The following is a 17,226-nucleotide window of genomic DNA, read 5'->3' as shown; positions in this document are numbered from 1 at the left end:
AACTGGCAACAGTGTCAAGCAAAAAAGCTTACATATTTTCATTTTCTTTGGATCTTTATTAAGCATGAATATAGTGCCATGGATAATTTTTATGGAAGGCGGTCAAATTTCCTCTAGGTGAGATTTCCACAGAGAAGTACATTATAATTCTGATATATGAGAAATTGAAAGATTTTAGATGGTAGTTTTCATTTTTAGGGAATTTTCCTTTTTGTTAGAACTAAAGGAGCATGGTTTGCTGGGCAGATTTGCATCCATTCGTATTATCTGAAGGATTCAGGATTTTGAGCCCTTCAGTTACAATGGAGTCTGAGATAGATGGGATCAAGAAGCAGGTTGAAATGCTTGTCTTAATCATTATTTTCAGTGCTCCTCCTCCCTAGAAATTGTATGCTTTTTTCCTTTTTCTATATGCTGTTTTCATTCATTGTACAACTGTCATAAGCCCTATAACTTTTGAGCTAGGACCATCTTTCTCTGGTGTCAAATAGGAGAATTTTCTGCCACGGAGCTATGTGGAAACAAAGGCAAAATTTTTGGAAGAGTAAGTTTTGGTTTTCCTGGGCATGACTTTGACTGTGTAGGGTGATCTGGAAAACCCAAAGCTTCTAGCATCTCCTTTAGACTTGAGCCAGTGAAGGGAATGCCTTTACCAGTGCTGGAGGAGTGAGAGTTGCTTTGGGATGGCTCAGAAAAGTTTGCAGTGGGAGGTGTGAGAGAATCCTGCTGATTTAGAACTGGAATGCGATAGACAGCTCCTGTTATTTGAAATGGGAAGTGCTTTCCGGATATGCTTGTCTTGTTGCAGTGATGTCTGTAATAGTGATGACAGAGATGAGGAGGATGATGTGGTCCATGAGGAGGCCAATGTGGTCCATGATGGTGAGGAGGATGGTGGTGATGTGGTCCATGAGGAGGGGGAGGAGGACAGTGTGGTCCATGATAGGGACCAAGAGGAGGATTATATGGTTTATCATGGGAAGGAGGAGCAGAAGGAGCATTTTGTGGTTCATCTTGGGGAGGAGGATATGGTTCATCACGGGGAGGAGGAGCAGAAGGGGGATATTGTGGTTCCTTTTGGGGAGGAGGATGTGTTCCATCGTGGGGAGGAGGAGGATGGTGGTGATGTGGTCCACAATGGGGAGGAGGATGGTGGTGATGTGGTCCATGAGGAGGGGGAGGAGGACAGTGTGGTCCATGATAGGGAGGAGGATGGTGGTGATGTGGTCCATGAGGAGGGGGAGGAGGACAGTGTGGTCCATGATAGGGAGGAGGATGGTGGTGATGTGGTCCATGAGGAGGGGGAGGAGGACAGTGTGGTCCATGATAGGGACTAAGAGGAGGATTATGTGGTTTATCATGGGGAGGAGGAGCAGAAGGGAAATGTTGTGGTTCGTCTTGGGGAGGAGGATATGATGCATCACGAGGAGGAGGAGAAGGAGGAGGAGGAGGGTGGTAATGTGGTCCACCATAGGGAGGAGGTGGAGGACAATGGTATGGAGGGTGAAAGTGGTGATGTGGTCCACCGTGGGGGGGAGGAGGAGGAGGAGGAGGAGGAGGGTGGTGATGTGGTCCACCACAGGGAGGAGGTGGAGGACAATGGTATGGAGGGTGAAAGTGGTGATGTGGTCCACCGTGGGGGGGAGGAGGAGGAGGAGGAGGAGGAGGGTGGTGATGTGGTCCACCACAGGGAGGAGGTGGAGGACAATGGTATGGAGGGTGAAAGTGGTGATGTGGTCCACCGTGGGGAGGAGGAGGAGGATCAAGTCCTTCATGACTGTCTTGATGTTCTTCGCTGAAACTATGGTTATGCTCAGGGTCTTCAGGTTTGGACTGAGAAGAGAGTGGACATCCATGCCCACGGTGATGTCTGTGACGATGTCTTTGACCAAAATGATGGTGGGGATGGGGGTGCCTGTGTGGCTGTCCCAGAGCTGAATATCCACATCTTTTCCCGTAGTCATGCTGCTGTTTATAAACACACCAGGAGAGGAAATATTAAGTGAGATGTTAATAGGACAGAAGAAAGTGGCGAGAAAGAGAGAGAGGTGCGAGTCAGAAGGTTTGCATTTAGTTTTGGTGATCTGTAATGAAAAAAACCTGATTTTTTGAAGATAGAAGAGAAGGAGTAGATGATAAAATGCAAAATTGCTGAAAATCATCTTGAAATAGTACACCATAATCAAATGGAATGATATAACCAACTGAGCAAAATTTGTGATGGATCAAAACAAAATAAAACCCACTGTGGAGGAGCTGTTATAATATAAATATAAAATGTAATATAAATTGGAATACCAAGTATGGTGAAGATCATCTCCCCTCCTCTTGCTTTCTAAAGTTCCTTTGAACTCATTTGTCAATCTCTACTCACTTTAACTAAGGAGTATGACTGGACTTAAAGAAGACACTCTTGGAAAGAGTAGATGGGACAGCTCAGTTCTAATTCATCCTCTGATTGACCTAGCAGTCAAAACCCTGTCTGTCCTGGCATCCTGCATCACACCCAGGCGGGACAAAGGGACATGAACAGCCCTTGCAGCCGTCTGTCAGTCTGCACTAAGTGAGGCTGCTGTAGGCTGTGAGAGGATACAGCCAGAGGCATTTCAGTGAGTACGTACCCAGGGATGGTAGATTTCACAGCTTATGTCTGTTCCATCAGATTCATCTGGATCACTGATAATTCTTGCCTTGCAGAATCCCACATGCTAAGCAAAAGAAAAGAAAAAAAAAACACCCACAACAATGCACATCTGAGTTCTTGTGATGGAGTTAACAGAAGCTATTGAAAGTTCAAAGTTTTAAGAGTTAGGCTAGTTCCTTCGATACCTAAGGATGTTTGCATAACTTAACTAGATCCTGAGCTTTCTGACCAGTGACGCTTGCCAGTGACTAATAATGATTAAAATATACACCGGTTTTGAGTGTTCTTGACTGTGAAGACCACTTTGCCATGTGCATCTAGAGGGCTACTACTCTCCATCTTCCTTCTCTTTTGATGTCTGTGAGAAATTGGTCAGCTACTGATGTCTCCAAAACGAGTATGCTGTGGGTAACTGATTTTTATTCCTCGTTTTCTGTCCTTACTTGTCAAACATCTCTTCAGACTGGCTACTCTAAAATTTTGCACAAAGTCCTCAAAACCAGACATTGTGTAGCTATGCTGCTTCAAAGCTGCGGGTAGACCTTTCTTCTATATGTATTTTTTTAAAAGTAAATTGTTGTAATTTTTTAGCATTACTTCCCTTAGCATCCTGTTTGCTGTGACTTTCATCTGCTCTTCAGTCGTTGTGTGTGGAATTGCTTGTGTGAAAGAGCACAGAACTCGGATAAGAGGCTCTGTGGATGCTCTCTGTAGTGGATGCTTTATCTTGATGTATGTTTGGGCCATTAGTAGCCTATCACGATCAATGATTACAAGCGTTAATATATTTTACACACACACTGAGCAGTGGTTGCAGCATTGAGAAGAGAATTCAAAACCTCTCACTATCTGGCTTGTGCTTTGTTCTAGTGAACTTCTGGCTCTGCTACCTGTTCATTCACAACCTTTTCCAGTCTTCTGGACTATGAAGAGCCAGAGGAGAGAATGGATGTGGATAAAACAAAAGTTCTATATGTTTTATTTTTCCCATATTTTTATTTCATTCCTCTGATTTCACTTCTGGGGAATAATATATTCTGAATTTATGATCTTGCCTAGTTGTTTTTGTGGTGTAGGCTATTATTGTAATGGGAAGGTGGGGTGAGGAGAGTACTTTGATATTAATCTGCAGACAAGCCTGAATTATTCCACTCTCCATTCCCCTACAGTAGAGGAAAAAGAAAGTAACCCTGGGCTCACTGGGATGACATATGTGTTTTTTTCAAGATCTATGACTCATGTTAATGCAAAAGTTTTTATGAAAATAGCATAAATTAATTACTAGGGAATGGCCAAAATTTGAATATGAAAGCCAGATCTAAACTTAAAAACTCAGCTCTAGGTCTGTAATATGCCAGACTCCAGTTACATTTAGATTTGAGAGTAGTTTGGCTCCTTATAGAATAAAAAGCAGCAGCTATAAAGTTAGGATCTGGACTCGGACATGCCGGATTTTTAATTTTGAGTTTGGGTGCATGCTTATAAGAAACACTTGAAAATATTCTGGGAAGATCTTCCTGGTACCACCCATTGTATCAGTTCTCATTCTAAGACTTTACTTACAGCGTGCCAGTCATCCAGAAAATCACATTCCAATGCCTGATCTTCTTGGTGTGTGGATTTGGAGCAGTTGGTCTCTTTTATAGAGAATCCTAAAAAGTGACCTTCACGGGAGGCAGTCTGAAACCAAGAGGTAAACCAAGAAGTGGTAACTAGGAGTATTTAAAGTCCTGTAATTTTAAAAGCAATCATACTTCATATTGTTGTCAAAATCCTGCCTACCTCACGCTTTCATTATTTGTGCTGTTCATACATATACGCATATTCAGCAAGGAAAATAGATTAGATAATTTGTACCATACTTGCCTCATGCTTTTTTGAGTTCCAGGAATGATTGATTTACTTCTTTGGTTAGTGGGTGTATGTTATAAAACCTGTTACTTCTACACCCTGTGTTTTTAGGAAGTAGCGTCCTTAAAGTCTGCTCTCTAAATTGAACTGCTACTCCTGTGAAAACACAGAGATCTACTGGATGGCAACCACCATTCTCTCACCAGTGATGAGAATGCATAGTACTACAGTGCTGATGTTAATTTGGGATTAAATTCTGCCACTGTGAGATTGTTACTTCTCTGTTTTCAGTGGCATTATTCATAGAGAAGGCATTACTCCATAAGAACCTGGGAGAAGGCCTTTGTAATCCTATTAAAATCCATAAAGAGGTATTTCGTTTTAATTTCCAACTGTAGTAGTAGTTTATTTCAAGTCTATGTCGAAGGTGTCCATATCATGTGCATGCTCAGAAGCTTCACTAGTTTAACTAAATTGGATAAAGTGAAGAACTCTTGTCAGTAGCAAACAAATTCTTGTATGTTACGAGATGATAGGTAAACAGGCATTCAGAATAAAATATGCACACAAAGAAGGCTCTGACTTCCTGAATACCATCACACTGACATAGTTTTTAGCAAATGAGAAATCCTTTTGCTTTCCCATGCCTGAATTAAAGTTGATAAGAAGTCTTTGCAGAAGTAGGACCTTCAATATTAAGCAGATGATTTACACTGAGAGGTGACAAGGAATAGTTCTGGTCCTAGAAGGGTTTGAGCTCTTGTCCAATGGTTTTGGAGCTACTTACAAAGTTTTGTTGTTTATAAGTAATTCTAGGACAAAATGCCACTTACCATCTTTAAAATCTTTTCAACTTTGTCCACATCGAAGTAGTTTGTGTGGTTACTCTCACTGTTGAATTTCTGCAAGGCCTTTGCAGCAATATTTTTATGTTGCTTGGTGACTTCTAAGACTTCAACTTTCACAGGACAATCTTTGCACTCTAACAAATCAGGAGGAACTGTGAAAACAGAGAATATACTAATATTACAATGGATTTTAATACTTTTGGGAGTGTGCATATGCCTTTGATGTGAACTCACAATGAAAAACTAAAATGTAAGCTTTTCTTGGAAGTGAAGTACCTGTCCCTCACTCTACAAATACGAGTTTGTCCTGTAATGTGAAAAAAACCTCCAAACCTGTGAAAACAAATATTCTTATAAATCTTTTAGTTCCACCTTAAAATCTTACCACCCCAAATGGACATTCTTTCCAAGTTTACTTTTTTTCTGATCTTCATTATCATGTTTTGGTGGACTGGAATGGTGATATCATCTGATATTAATAAAGTCTGCTTTAGAAGAGTAGGGTAACCTTAATTCTATTACTCATTCTTAACATTCCATTTGAATTATCTAAAATATGAATTGCAAGCAGATGAGTGAATCTGTTACGGTTACCATACACTAGTAGTGCACAAACTTGTAATTTGGTACTAGGGCTGGTTTGAGATATGCATTGGCTTACAATAGTGGTTATTTTACCTGGACTTAATGTACAATTATATCCATATAGTTGAGGTTTCTTCAGCAGCTGGCTTGTATATGTGATAATCTTACATTGCCCAAAGTCCTGAGAGGAAAAAAGAATACGTGATTATGACAGGGTTTTCACTGGAGTTAATTGGATGTAGGTGATCGTAGAAATTATGCCTCTTTTTAATGTGCAGTACTTCTAAGAATAACAGATGTGGTCATTAATGGAATGTTTGATCTGGTACCACTCTAAATTTGTGTTCAGATAAGATGAGATCTCACTATACAAGAACTTTTATTTTAATTCTCAGTTTGCACAACTGAGTAGACAACGGAAAACTAAACCAGCCTTCCCAGTCATTCTAATACTTATTTAGAGTAAGATAAAACTAGCTAGAGAGTAAGTTAGGATGCCAGAAATACTCAAGGTTACATAAACGTTTATCAGAAAGTGAATGGACCTCTCCTCTCCTCTCCTCTCCTCTCCTCTCCTCTCCTCTCCTCTCCTCTCCTCTCCTCTCCTCTCCTCTCCTCTCCTCTCCTCTCCTCTCCTCTCCTCTCCTCTCCTCTCCTCTCCTCTCCTCTCCTCTCCTCTCCTCTCCTCTCCTCTCCTCTCCTCTCCTCTCCTCTCCTCTCCTCTCCTCTCCTCTCCTCTCCTCTCCTCTCCTCATGGCTTTCCTGCTTTGTCCTGTGTGGTAGTATCACCACTCTCCTATTTAAATAAAGTTTTGGACTGTTAGTTCTAATCCCAGACTGTATCACTGGACTGCAGCAATAAAGGGCAGGTATTGCTACACAGCATATGTGTACTGACACTACCAATATTTCACATTGACATACCACAAATGCTATGACAGAAAACTGACAAAATATAACACTGGTATTTCTGGCTAATATAGTAGGAACATGCTTAAAAAAAATAATTTCTAGTGCCCTTTAGTTGTCAGCAAATTATTCTTAAAACATCAGTGCCGTTACCAGCAATGGAATGGGGAGTACAGCTCCTTTGAGACAACTATTTAAATAAAGGTGCACTTATTTGAGGAGTCAACTCTTTTCCAAACCTTTAGCTTAAGTTTAGCAACTCCAGAATTCAATAGATTTTATCTTATAGTGAGCCATTTTAAAGCCTAGTCTTCACTTAGAGATTTTGTGATACAGAAATTTCTGGGTAGTTCAAATGAAGATCAAATTAGTAGGTTATTGACACATGACTCTGGCTGGGTGCCACTACTTGCCATGGGATACGTGTCACTGTATTCACAAGACTCCCAGTGTCTTCTGGATAATACAGAGCATTCAGTTTCCAGCACATCCAAAGTTAAGTAGAGGACTGATGAATTTCCCTGGAAGAGAAGTGCAGGTAAAAAAGAGTTTGCATACAAGAAATTTGGTCCTAAAGAAACTTTATTGAAGTAGATATGTTTAATGTAGCTTCCCCAGTTCCCTGTTAAGGTTTTTCTGAGCTGACAAGCTTAGAAAAGGTTTAGGCTGCAAGAGACCTTTGGAGATTGTCTGTCCAGCCACCTGCTCAAGGCAAAGCCAACTTCAAAGTTAGATTCACCTGAGTTCTATGTATCACCAAGACAGATGTTCCACAACTTCTCTGGGCTGTTCCAGTACTTAACCACTTTCTCCATGATTTTTTTTTTGGCCTTACATCTAGTCAAAATTTCCTTCCTGCAACTTATAACCGTTGCCTGTTGTGCTTTTGTTGAGAACCTGTGAGAAGAGTCTGTTTTTAACCTGGCATCCATCAAGCAGGGAAAATGCCAGAGTTAAGAAGTTGCCATTCCCTCTTTCTGATTTTCACATAGATCATATTGATCTATCAGGAAACCAGTTGTTTAGGCAGCCAATTATATATAGCTACATCCATTTCAGATGGCCTTAGTGATGCAACAAAGCTGTAGTAATCCCTACAAAATCAGGAGTCTTAGCTCTGAATTTATTCTAGTATGTTCTGTCTCCTGAGCAAATAGGATGGAGAATCAGAATTTGAATTTGGCTGCCAGTGTAGTGGGATGTGGTGTTAAAAATTGTTTGTGGCCCACAGAAACAGTTTTGAATTTTTCTGTAGGAAAATGAAGCTCAATTCACATTTGGAATGGATTATTTAAACTTCATGCAACCCCTGTATGGACATTCAGAATGAACACAGATGTATTTTATTTTGTCATTTAGATAAAATGATGCAAAGCCCTTCACTGTGAATAAGTGTCCTCAGGTTTTATGAAATTTCATCCATTCAAATTCCTTTTTCAGGGTGTTTCTATATAGATAAGACCTTGAGAAAGAATTACTGCAGCCTGGTGTAATGTTTTTATTAGTAAGAGTCCATCAGTGTCACGTTAAGCACTAGTTTTGCGTTATGTGTATATCTTAGCATTGTCTCTATTTTTAAAATAGGGGCTAGTTGGTTTGCACAAAGACACATGTCGTTCAATGGCAGAATCAGGAAAATAATATAGTTATCCTGGACACCCATCCTGCCCACTAGACATATGATTATGCTCTGCTTAGGGGTAGTTAGTATTTCTACTTTATTTTATAAATCTCAATAATTTCAAGCTGCTAGTCAATATATTAGTAAAATACAGGCAGAGAAAATAACAGAGACAGTGAGAAAGACTATTTTTTCTTGTTTGTATTTATGGAATTGCCCTGACTGGAAAGGTAAGATAGGTCAGAGAGTCCTTTGTAAAATGTGCTATTCCCTAGGAACCCTGTAAAACTGAAATGACTAAATACATTCACTTTGCCATCCAAACTTCTGAAATGCTAAAGACCCTGATTCATCCCTGACAAATGTGTTTTCTTCAGCAGGATGCCTTTGGATTCAATAAATCCTAAATCAGACCTTAGGTGAAATTCAGTGTCTAAATCAAAATGCGAAGTAGAAAATTCATCTAGCTATCTGCTGGATAGATCTTGGAAAAGAAATTATCTATCTTCTATGGTGCCTTCTTGGTTGTTTTAAAAGCATCTTGGGCACCAATGTTCTGCACTGTACAAGCCAACAACTGTTATAGTGTGAATACTTAAGTATCTTACTCTTCTAGAACTTCCATGTAAACCCAGTAGAGATCTGGCTGCTAGGAATTGCTCTGCTGAAGTTTCTCAGGGGGTTGATGTGGTAGACTTGATGCACACTTATTGCATGGAGATAATAATGTTCTGGTCTTTTCTTTTTTAAAAAAAAATTAATCTTTTTAATGTCATCTTGGCAGTGGAGCCAGCTTAACTTCTTGCAAAATAGTGTACATGATCAGTATGCAGGAGAATGCACCTCGTGGCTTTGGGTCTGGGAAGGTACAGAGACCTTACAGGGAAAATTCTTTAGCAGTAAGATAGATAAAAGGGTCTTTTCTGTTTTTGTAGACTCTGCGTGATAGCTGAAGCTGTGGCCCTGGACTGCAAAGACAGCAAAATTCATTAAAAGTACAAAAAAACCCACGAGCATGGTAGTCTAATGGTTATAACATTCATTTGGAAGTGTGAATCCTCAGCTCTGGTTCCTATTCCAAGTTATGATTTTATAGTTTATATAGTCAATAATTGTATAAAATATAGAAACACTGGGATTTTTTTAGAAGCAACTATGATTAATCTTTTTCATCCAATGGATATTGCATGCCTTACTGCCCAGTGGCTCCACTTTGCAGGGGTGGCACACGCATAGCTGCATGGCAGCAGCATTCTTCAAGGATGAGAGACTTGAGGGTTTAAATCTCTTAACGCTGAAGAAGACTGATTGCTTCCTAGTTGAGCTCTTTAACTACTTGTCTATTGCATAAATCCCAACAGTATCATTTGCAACATGCTTGTCTTTGAAAAACAAAATAATCCATCAGGTTTTCTGAAAGTATACCTGAAGACCTGTAGGAATCTAGGCTTTGGGTCACTTTCTCAGCTTTTTCTTGTCCTAACAGGCATTCTTACGCAGCTCCAGCAAAAACTGCCCTGTTCTTTCAGTTGCCATGCTGAGAAGTGTAACACACGTTAACAGTGCATGTGTGCCTGGAGTCCAGTTTCATAGCCAAACAGCTGAAAGGTAGGCAGGTGAGACAGTAAATCTGCATGTCCTTGGTCTCTTTTGTCTACTAGTTACAGAAATTTTGTATTCTATTGCCCTTTCTGCTATTGAGTTGCTTTGGCATTTGGACAATCATTGAGAAAGGCTTATATGTCCTCTCTAGGAAACAGAAATAGAAATAGGAAGGAAACAGGAAATTACTGATATGGATTCTCTATGCAGACCTTCCCTTGTTCTGCAGAGTGGCATTTTTGCCTCCTTTGGCTTCCTCTGTCTTTTTTCCTTCCCTCTAGTTATCCAGCTATCTCCGAAATAAAGATAAAAACAAAATACCGATCTTGCAGGATACATTGATCTAACTAATATTAGACATTCACAGATTAAAGAAACCCTCCAAATGTAAATTTTGAACATAACACCTGAGACCTGAAAACAGACAAGACAGATTAATTTCCGGTGTTGTATTAAGTTGTTCAGAGCATCTCTTACGCTAACATCCTGTCAGCTGAGAGAATAGAGGGCGTTCAGCATCGTTCGAAATCAAGCTTACATACAACAAATTGCACACAAACCAATGCTGAGATAGCGTAAATCAGAGCTGATTCATTGAATTACATCAACATTGCTCTGTTAAAAGCAATAAACATAAGCTTTTAATGATGTGTCTCATTATTTTAAGATCAGAGCCTTGTGTAAATCAGCCTTTAAATTGATACTTACTGTATGTAGTCTGTATGCATCAGCAACACGGAACAAGCCAAAAACATAGCCATCTCTGCGATGTCTGTTGACCAAATCCAGCGCCACTCCTGCATCTGTTTCGATGGTACTACAGTCTTCAGGTGTAATGCTTGTTTTCTCTTGGGCATTAGAGCACTGTAGTAGTGTTAGAAAAAAAGCTGAAACTAGAAGCAACATTTTGTCTGCAGTGTTAGGTCACTTCTGCCCATGCTCTGATAAAGCCAGTAGTCTGCTTTGAAGTAAGCGTAGCCCACCAAAGTTATAAATGAATGCTAAAAGGGCATGGTTTTATATAAATTTAAGTGTTATGTCACAGGGCCGTTACCTTGGCCCTGGATTAACGTTTGATAGCAGTAAGTAAATGATTATATAGTGATTGAGCAGATTTTGAGGGAAGTAGGCCTTATAATGCTCTCTGGACTACTCATCAAAGGGACTACATTTGTGATTCTTTAAGCAGGCATTATGCAATAATGTTTTACTATGAAATAATACTTAGCTTCTAACAGTCTACTTCCGAGCCTGGCATTAAGAAGTCCTCTTTATGTATGCAGGTATTATGCAATCTTAGTTTTCTATTTACTTACTGTAAAAACAGTTGAACTGAAAATATGCTGAAATCTTTGTGGTCAAATGACAGCTATATGCAGATCCCTGTTTTTACAGATCCTTGCCTAGCAGAGAACTAGTGAAAAGGAAACAAGGAGGTCACTCAGGTTCGGAAGAGGGATGTGTTTGTAGCTAAAGGTGCACTTGCAAGCTGGTGGTCTGTAGCTTGTATGTGAGTACCTGCTACTCTTCCAGCTCAAGAAAATTAAGAGCAGACTTTGGTCAGCTTTACATCGTTTCAGACTTGTACACAGAATGGGACTGACTGGCTTAATACCGATGCGATCTAGGCATGGCATGAAGTGACATAAAGCTGCCTTCGCTTTCTCAATCTGAGCAGTTTCGTGTGCTCTTTGGCTGTAGTAGCCTTCGTAGGCTTCTTCAGAGAATTACTGGTAATTTTTTTTTTGTTTATTAAAATAACTCAGTACATACTAAGATTCATACCTTTCACAGGATACATTGATATCCTCTGCAAAGCAGAAAGGAGAAGGTGTCTCATTGTATTTAAAATCTTGTATTTAGGGTAGTTTAAGACATTCTTAAAAGGCAGTAATCACTTGTCAGGGAGTGGCTGAAGTTTGAATACAAAATTCAAACTCTGAGTAAGAAAACACAAAAATTCAATGTGAGTCCAAAATGTCACGGTCAGATTCAGATGAGAAATTTTCCAAATCCTGGTTGATGTGAAGGGTTGGATCAGCTTCTCATAGAAAAATGTGCTAGCTATATAATTGACTTGTGTTTATATGTTTGACTTTGAAGTTTGACTTATTTTTGTGAGAAGCATTGGGAAATATAATGGGTAATCATGCTTAAAGCCTACCTCATTTCATTAATCCTTATTTAAAAAAAATCCAACTTTTATCATGTCTGATGTCCAAGAAATCACATTTTAAAATGCATAGATCTGAAGCATTGGCTTTCTTTTATAGTTAATTCAGGACACACTTAACAGTTCTTTGGTAGTAGATAAGCTAAATGGTGAATCTTACAATATGAGAACTGGGGGCACCCAAAACTCGTGTGAATCAGTTTAAAATGGATAAAAATAGTCCTTGCGCAACGGGTAGTGAAATTCTGGAACTTGTTGCAGCAGAAAGATGTAGAGACAGATAGTATCAGCAGGGTCAGAAATGACTTAGAAAAGTTCATGGACAGCAGATCCTTAAGTGAGTACTAGAAGGACTAAGCAGATAAGTACTCTTTTAAATCCCTGGTACAATGATTCTGGGTACTGGAAAGGTACAAGGGGAATGGTTTGCAGAAAGGGAGCAGGTCATATGTTTCTCCTAACCACAATTATCTTTTGCCACTGTGAGAGATGAATACAGGGCTGGATGAACCACTGTTCTGATACAGTAAGGCACTTCTTTTGTTTATGTTTTTGTAATGTTTTATTACAATAATTCAGAATTTCTTCTGGAAGATTGAAAAAAAGCAGTGAAATAAATGTTGTGTAAATAATCAAAGACATTTGAAATACATCTCATCAGATAAGAACAATATTCACACCGTTCCTGTGTTCCAAATGACACCCCCATTCATTACTTACAATACCGTTTAATTTTTGAAATGGGCAGTCATATTGAAGAAAGGCATCGTAGTAGGTAATTTATAACATAATTCCCTTAGTAGTCTATTGTTTGCAGATTGTTTGCCCTTTTTTTCTCCTTTTGTTCTGTGCTGCTCATTGTGACACTGATCATTTTCTTGACAGTGGCTTGTGTATTTTTTATGTATGAAATAGAAACACCATGAATAAACAGTAAAAAATGTACAGTTCCTGCAAAACTAACTGCAGAAGTAAAAGTAAGATTGTGTTCCCACTGTAGAGAGTTTTGTCCTTGATTTCTTTGGAAAAAAAAGATTGGACTCTATCATTGAAATACAGTGTGGACAAGCACTCCAGGCACAGTCAGAGCAGTTAATTAAATATTGGTTGTACTCGAATCAGTATAATGTATTTTTCTCCTTTCTCATCCAGTTTGATGTCTTTTTTAATACTTATTTTGTTTTTATATTTATTGCTTGTAAGTTTCGTATGTTGTTTTAGTGAAGCCATTTCTATAAACAGATTGCTGGCAGGAATAGGAATGTTTATCCAAACATGGTATTTCTCTTGACTAGAGTATCAAATCTTGTTTGTCTCTATGACTTTTACCAAGGCTTGACTTGCATCAGTAAGAGATGATCCACGTTCAAACTTTAAGGAGTTGGTAAAAAACATCCATCCTAAACCTCTCTCCAGAAATCTGCGTGAACACACCCAAAAGTGGCTTATCTTCCCTACTTGAAAAACAGGGTATCATCAAATGTTTAATAAGTAGAACTTTATTCTAGGGGGAAAAGAGAAAGAGAGCTGTCAAATAAAAGAGATAATATTCAATAACCAATTGCTCCTTTCCTAAAGTATAGCCATACTTATTTACAGATATCCCTCTGATTTCTTGGGAAGACAACCACTGTGCTAGCTGACTGTTCTCTGCCTTCTGCAGTGGTTCGCTCCCAGGCTGGGATTATCAAATCACACAGCTCAGCCAATTATGCAGGTAGCAAGACCTTATCCATCTTGTAGCCTCTGCTGCTCTCCAGCTGCTGTTGTTTCCACTCCTAACAAGAGTACAGCTAACAAAGACACATGTGGCTCCAGTTACTTATAGGAGAATTCTTTCCTAGCCTCTCTTTACTTTTTTTCAGTCTGTGATGCCTCATAGCTTCAGACCATGATGATTACATTGATTTGCATTACACCTTGATGCAAAAAAAAAAAAAAAAAAAAAAAAAAAAGAAGCATTTTTTTGCAGTTTTTGAGGTAGCTTCACATTTAACAGACATGCCTTCCAGTACAATGGACAAGTATGTAAACACGTTATGTCTTCATTCATGTCTCACTTTTATCTCCTGAGTGTAAACAGTGTGCCCTCTGATGCAAATACAATGTTACACAAATTTGCTTTGGTTATGGTCTTCAAAGCAGCAGCTGCAGCTACAGCTTCCCCTCTCTGCCTGCAGCTTATTTTTCTTTACCAGTAACTATTTTTTTATCGAACTGTTAGAGGCTTCATCACCTTGTCTATCAAATTTCATTCAAACAGGCCTTAAGTTCAAAAGCTCTTTGGATGAGACCGTCAAGTGAGCAGGTTGACAATGTAGTCACAAAAGTCTCGTTGCTTGGGAAGCCTCAAGAACTAATACAGGGAATAAAAGGGGTGTCAGTATTCCTTGTCTTGTCTTCAGTGGATGACCTTAAGCATACGTTGCAAGACTGACCTGTTGGCTGAGGGGCTTGAGAGGCTGGGGACAAAGGTGGAGTTAAGAATTTGATGTTAATAATGGGATGAAAGGAAGTTTCAAGGGATTTGACTTTTTCAGGGCTTTATACTGGCGTTATACTGCTCTTAAAATTTAAGCTTTAACTCATGCTTAAAAGTTGTAGTAGGTTAACATAAGGGAAGTATTGGCAACTGTTGTGATTGTATAGTATTTATGATTATGTCTAGTGGGAGGTCTTTAAAATCTACCTTTGAAATCAAAATAATATATGTATATTCTGACTATAGCTGCTTAACATGTATAATCTCAGAGATGCAGAAGAAAGTGTTTAACAATGAAGTGTGTACAATGGGCAGGTTCCGAAGTCATACAATATAAAAATCTTGATATTTAAACCCATTTTGAGAACTTTGATGTCCAGGTCTTGCTTTTTAAGATCTTTTTGGTTGGCGAAGCATGAATGTAGGTGAAGGGTAGCTGAAAAATCTAAACAAATATGTAAATAAACCAGCATATCTTACTCTGTATCCTTTGAATGTTACCGCCCCTTTTTTTGGCATTCATGATGCCCCACCTATATTCAGAGATAAGGGCTTGATAACATCTCGCAAGAACATGAATAGTCCTGGAGGTCACTGACCATTGGTTATCTGTGCCTGAATAAAAAACATTGTCCATGTGAAACTGGAATGTTTTCTCAAATAAACATCAGACCAGATTTTAGCTGGACATTGCCCAGATAACAAGTTAATAATGGATGATATAACATCATAAGATCAATAAGCGTTGAAAACCTGTAAGATGAAATTGAAAAGTGAATTAGGAATTGTCTGCCATAATCCACCCACTTGTCTCCAGTGATTGGATGGAGGGCTTCTGTGTGTTACTGGCCTGTTTTCTGCTGGACAAGGAGAAGCAGTACGTCACAGCTCATGGTCCTGGGAGAAGAGAGCATTTGGGGTGTGAGTGAAGGTGCAGAGGGTGTGTTATTGCCAGCTGTGTTGCTCAGTTTGGCTAGAAGGTGAGACCAGGCCAGAAGACAGAGAGGTTTGGCATCATCTGTCTGGTTTGGCGTTGGAGACCAGATGGATTGCATCCTGTGCCCTTATCCGTCCATGTGGGCATGCTGGAGGGAGAATGCGGCAGTGCTGGCCCACTCACAGATTGGCATAAATCTGCTGAATCAGCAGCAGGATTTGAAGTAGTGATGACAACCATCAGCTGTTAATAATAACAATGCCATCTGGGACTGCCGCAGTATCCAGGTATGTCCTGAGGACAAAGGAAACACAGAAACTACATCTTCAGTCTCTTATTTGTACTTCAAGAAATTAATCTTGGATTTTAGTAGCAGGCCTCAGTTATGGTAAACGTTGGTGGTGACCTAGGGGACACTGAAAGCTGGGTACAGGACTCTGTGCTGAAGCGGCCACAGCAAATAAAGGAAATGCTCATGAATCTGCTCTGACCATTGATGCTTGCTGATCAGCACCATAGCTGCAGTTATCGCTTAGATAAACACCCCTCTGGTATTTATTTTTAAATCATAGAAGTCCTTGAACCCAAATCTCAGATCCAAGCTAGAGAAAGTATTGATTCAAATGTCATTTCTGAGCCTTGTCTGCAGAACAGGCTAAACAATATCCAGATTGAATGTTCAAAACCGTGGATCCAGACTTTTGGATGTTCTCTTTAACTCCCTCTGTTTATGTTCACACCAACTTGGCTCCACTTGTCTTCACTTGCTGCTTTTACTGTTCAATTCACGATTGTAAGCAGCTGTAGTCAAGAAAGAGAACTAACTGAAATGGAGTATTCTTGGCTGGGGCTAGCTGTTGATGAAGCTGGTTTCTTCCCCAATACTCTTGTTGGGAAGAATCCAGTTGATGGATGTTGATATAAATCATGTTGATATAAATCTCAAGTGTCATCAAGCTGGTGGAGCCACAGTGAGATTTGAATCAACATGCAGACAGCTGATAAAATAGACTGCATTATAAAATAGCAGAAGTGAGAAGTACGGTGATTAACTGAAAAGAGGGGCAAAAGAAGCGTTTTGAAAATCACTGAAGTGTGTCAGGCTGTTGCTCCAATACTCTTGTCCTCCTAAAGCCAATGGTGAGACATGGAGTGACGCCTGATATCCCCGATTTCCGCTTGTGGCAAATCAGCAGGTCCTGTGTGGGGAGGTAGAACCTACTGGTCATGTTAAGGAAACCTGAGCTGGCAAAGGTGAAACTTCCCAAGGGAAATACAAGATGCTGTAATTTGATGACTTCATAAAAAGGGAAATGCTGACACAGCCTCGAGCTCATGCTGCAATAAGAATTGGATAGGCTTTGAATTTTATGATTGTTGGAGAACTACCTGATTTTGACTTGCTTTCTATTCTGAAATTAATGAAACCAAAATATGTTGACACTTCTTATCATGTGGAATTGAAGCAGAATTATTTTTGGCTAAGTTGGTGTGTTTCACACACCCCTTTTTGGCTCATTTTAATCTTTGAAGCTATATTATATATATATACTTCTTTATATACTTTATATACT

General features: G+C 39.4%; 1 protein-coding gene across 1 annotated transcript; it reads right to left on the bottom strand.

Annotated features, from left to right (window-relative positions):
• Nucleotides 1-483: 483 nt before the first annotated feature.
• HRG (histidine rich glycoprotein) lies at nucleotides 484-10,966 on the bottom strand. The gene is made up of 7 exons (XM_009993043.2): nucleotides 10,769-10,966; nucleotides 7,251-7,358; nucleotides 6,022-6,109; nucleotides 5,329-5,495; nucleotides 4,208-4,324; nucleotides 2,622-2,708; nucleotides 484-1,968 (listed from the first exon to the last, which is right to left on the bottom strand). The coding sequence occupies exons 1-7, from the start codon at nucleotides 10,964-10,966 to the stop codon at nucleotides 484-486; spliced, it is 2,250 nt and encodes a 749-aa protein (XP_009991345.2).
• Between the last annotated feature and the right edge of the window lie 6,260 nt (nucleotides 10,967-17,226).

This window comes from Tauraco erythrolophus, chromosome 11 (genome assembly GCF_009769465.1).
Source record: "Tauraco erythrolophus isolate bTauEry1 chromosome 11, bTauEry1.pri, whole genome shotgun sequence".
Classification (NCBI taxonomy): Eukaryota; Metazoa; Chordata; class Aves; order Musophagiformes; family Musophagidae; genus Tauraco; species Tauraco erythrolophus.
This window is presented reverse-complemented; position numbering and strand designations above follow the sequence as displayed.

Excerpts from the sequence above, each read along its gene's own strand:
- HRG (XM_009993043.2), bottom strand. The coding sequence starts at position 10,966 with ATGTTGCTTCTAGTTTCAGCTTTTTTTCTAACACTACTACAGTGCTCT. Across the intron at positions 5,496-6,021 it reads TAATTGTACATTAAGTCCAG|TTCCTCCTGATTTGTTAGAG; the intron begins GTAAAATAACCA and ends CTGTTTTCACAG. Across the intron at positions 2,709-4,207 it reads TTCTGGATGACTGGCACGCT|CATGTGGGATTCTGCAAGGC; the intron begins GTAAGTAAAGTC and ends TCTTTTGCTTAG.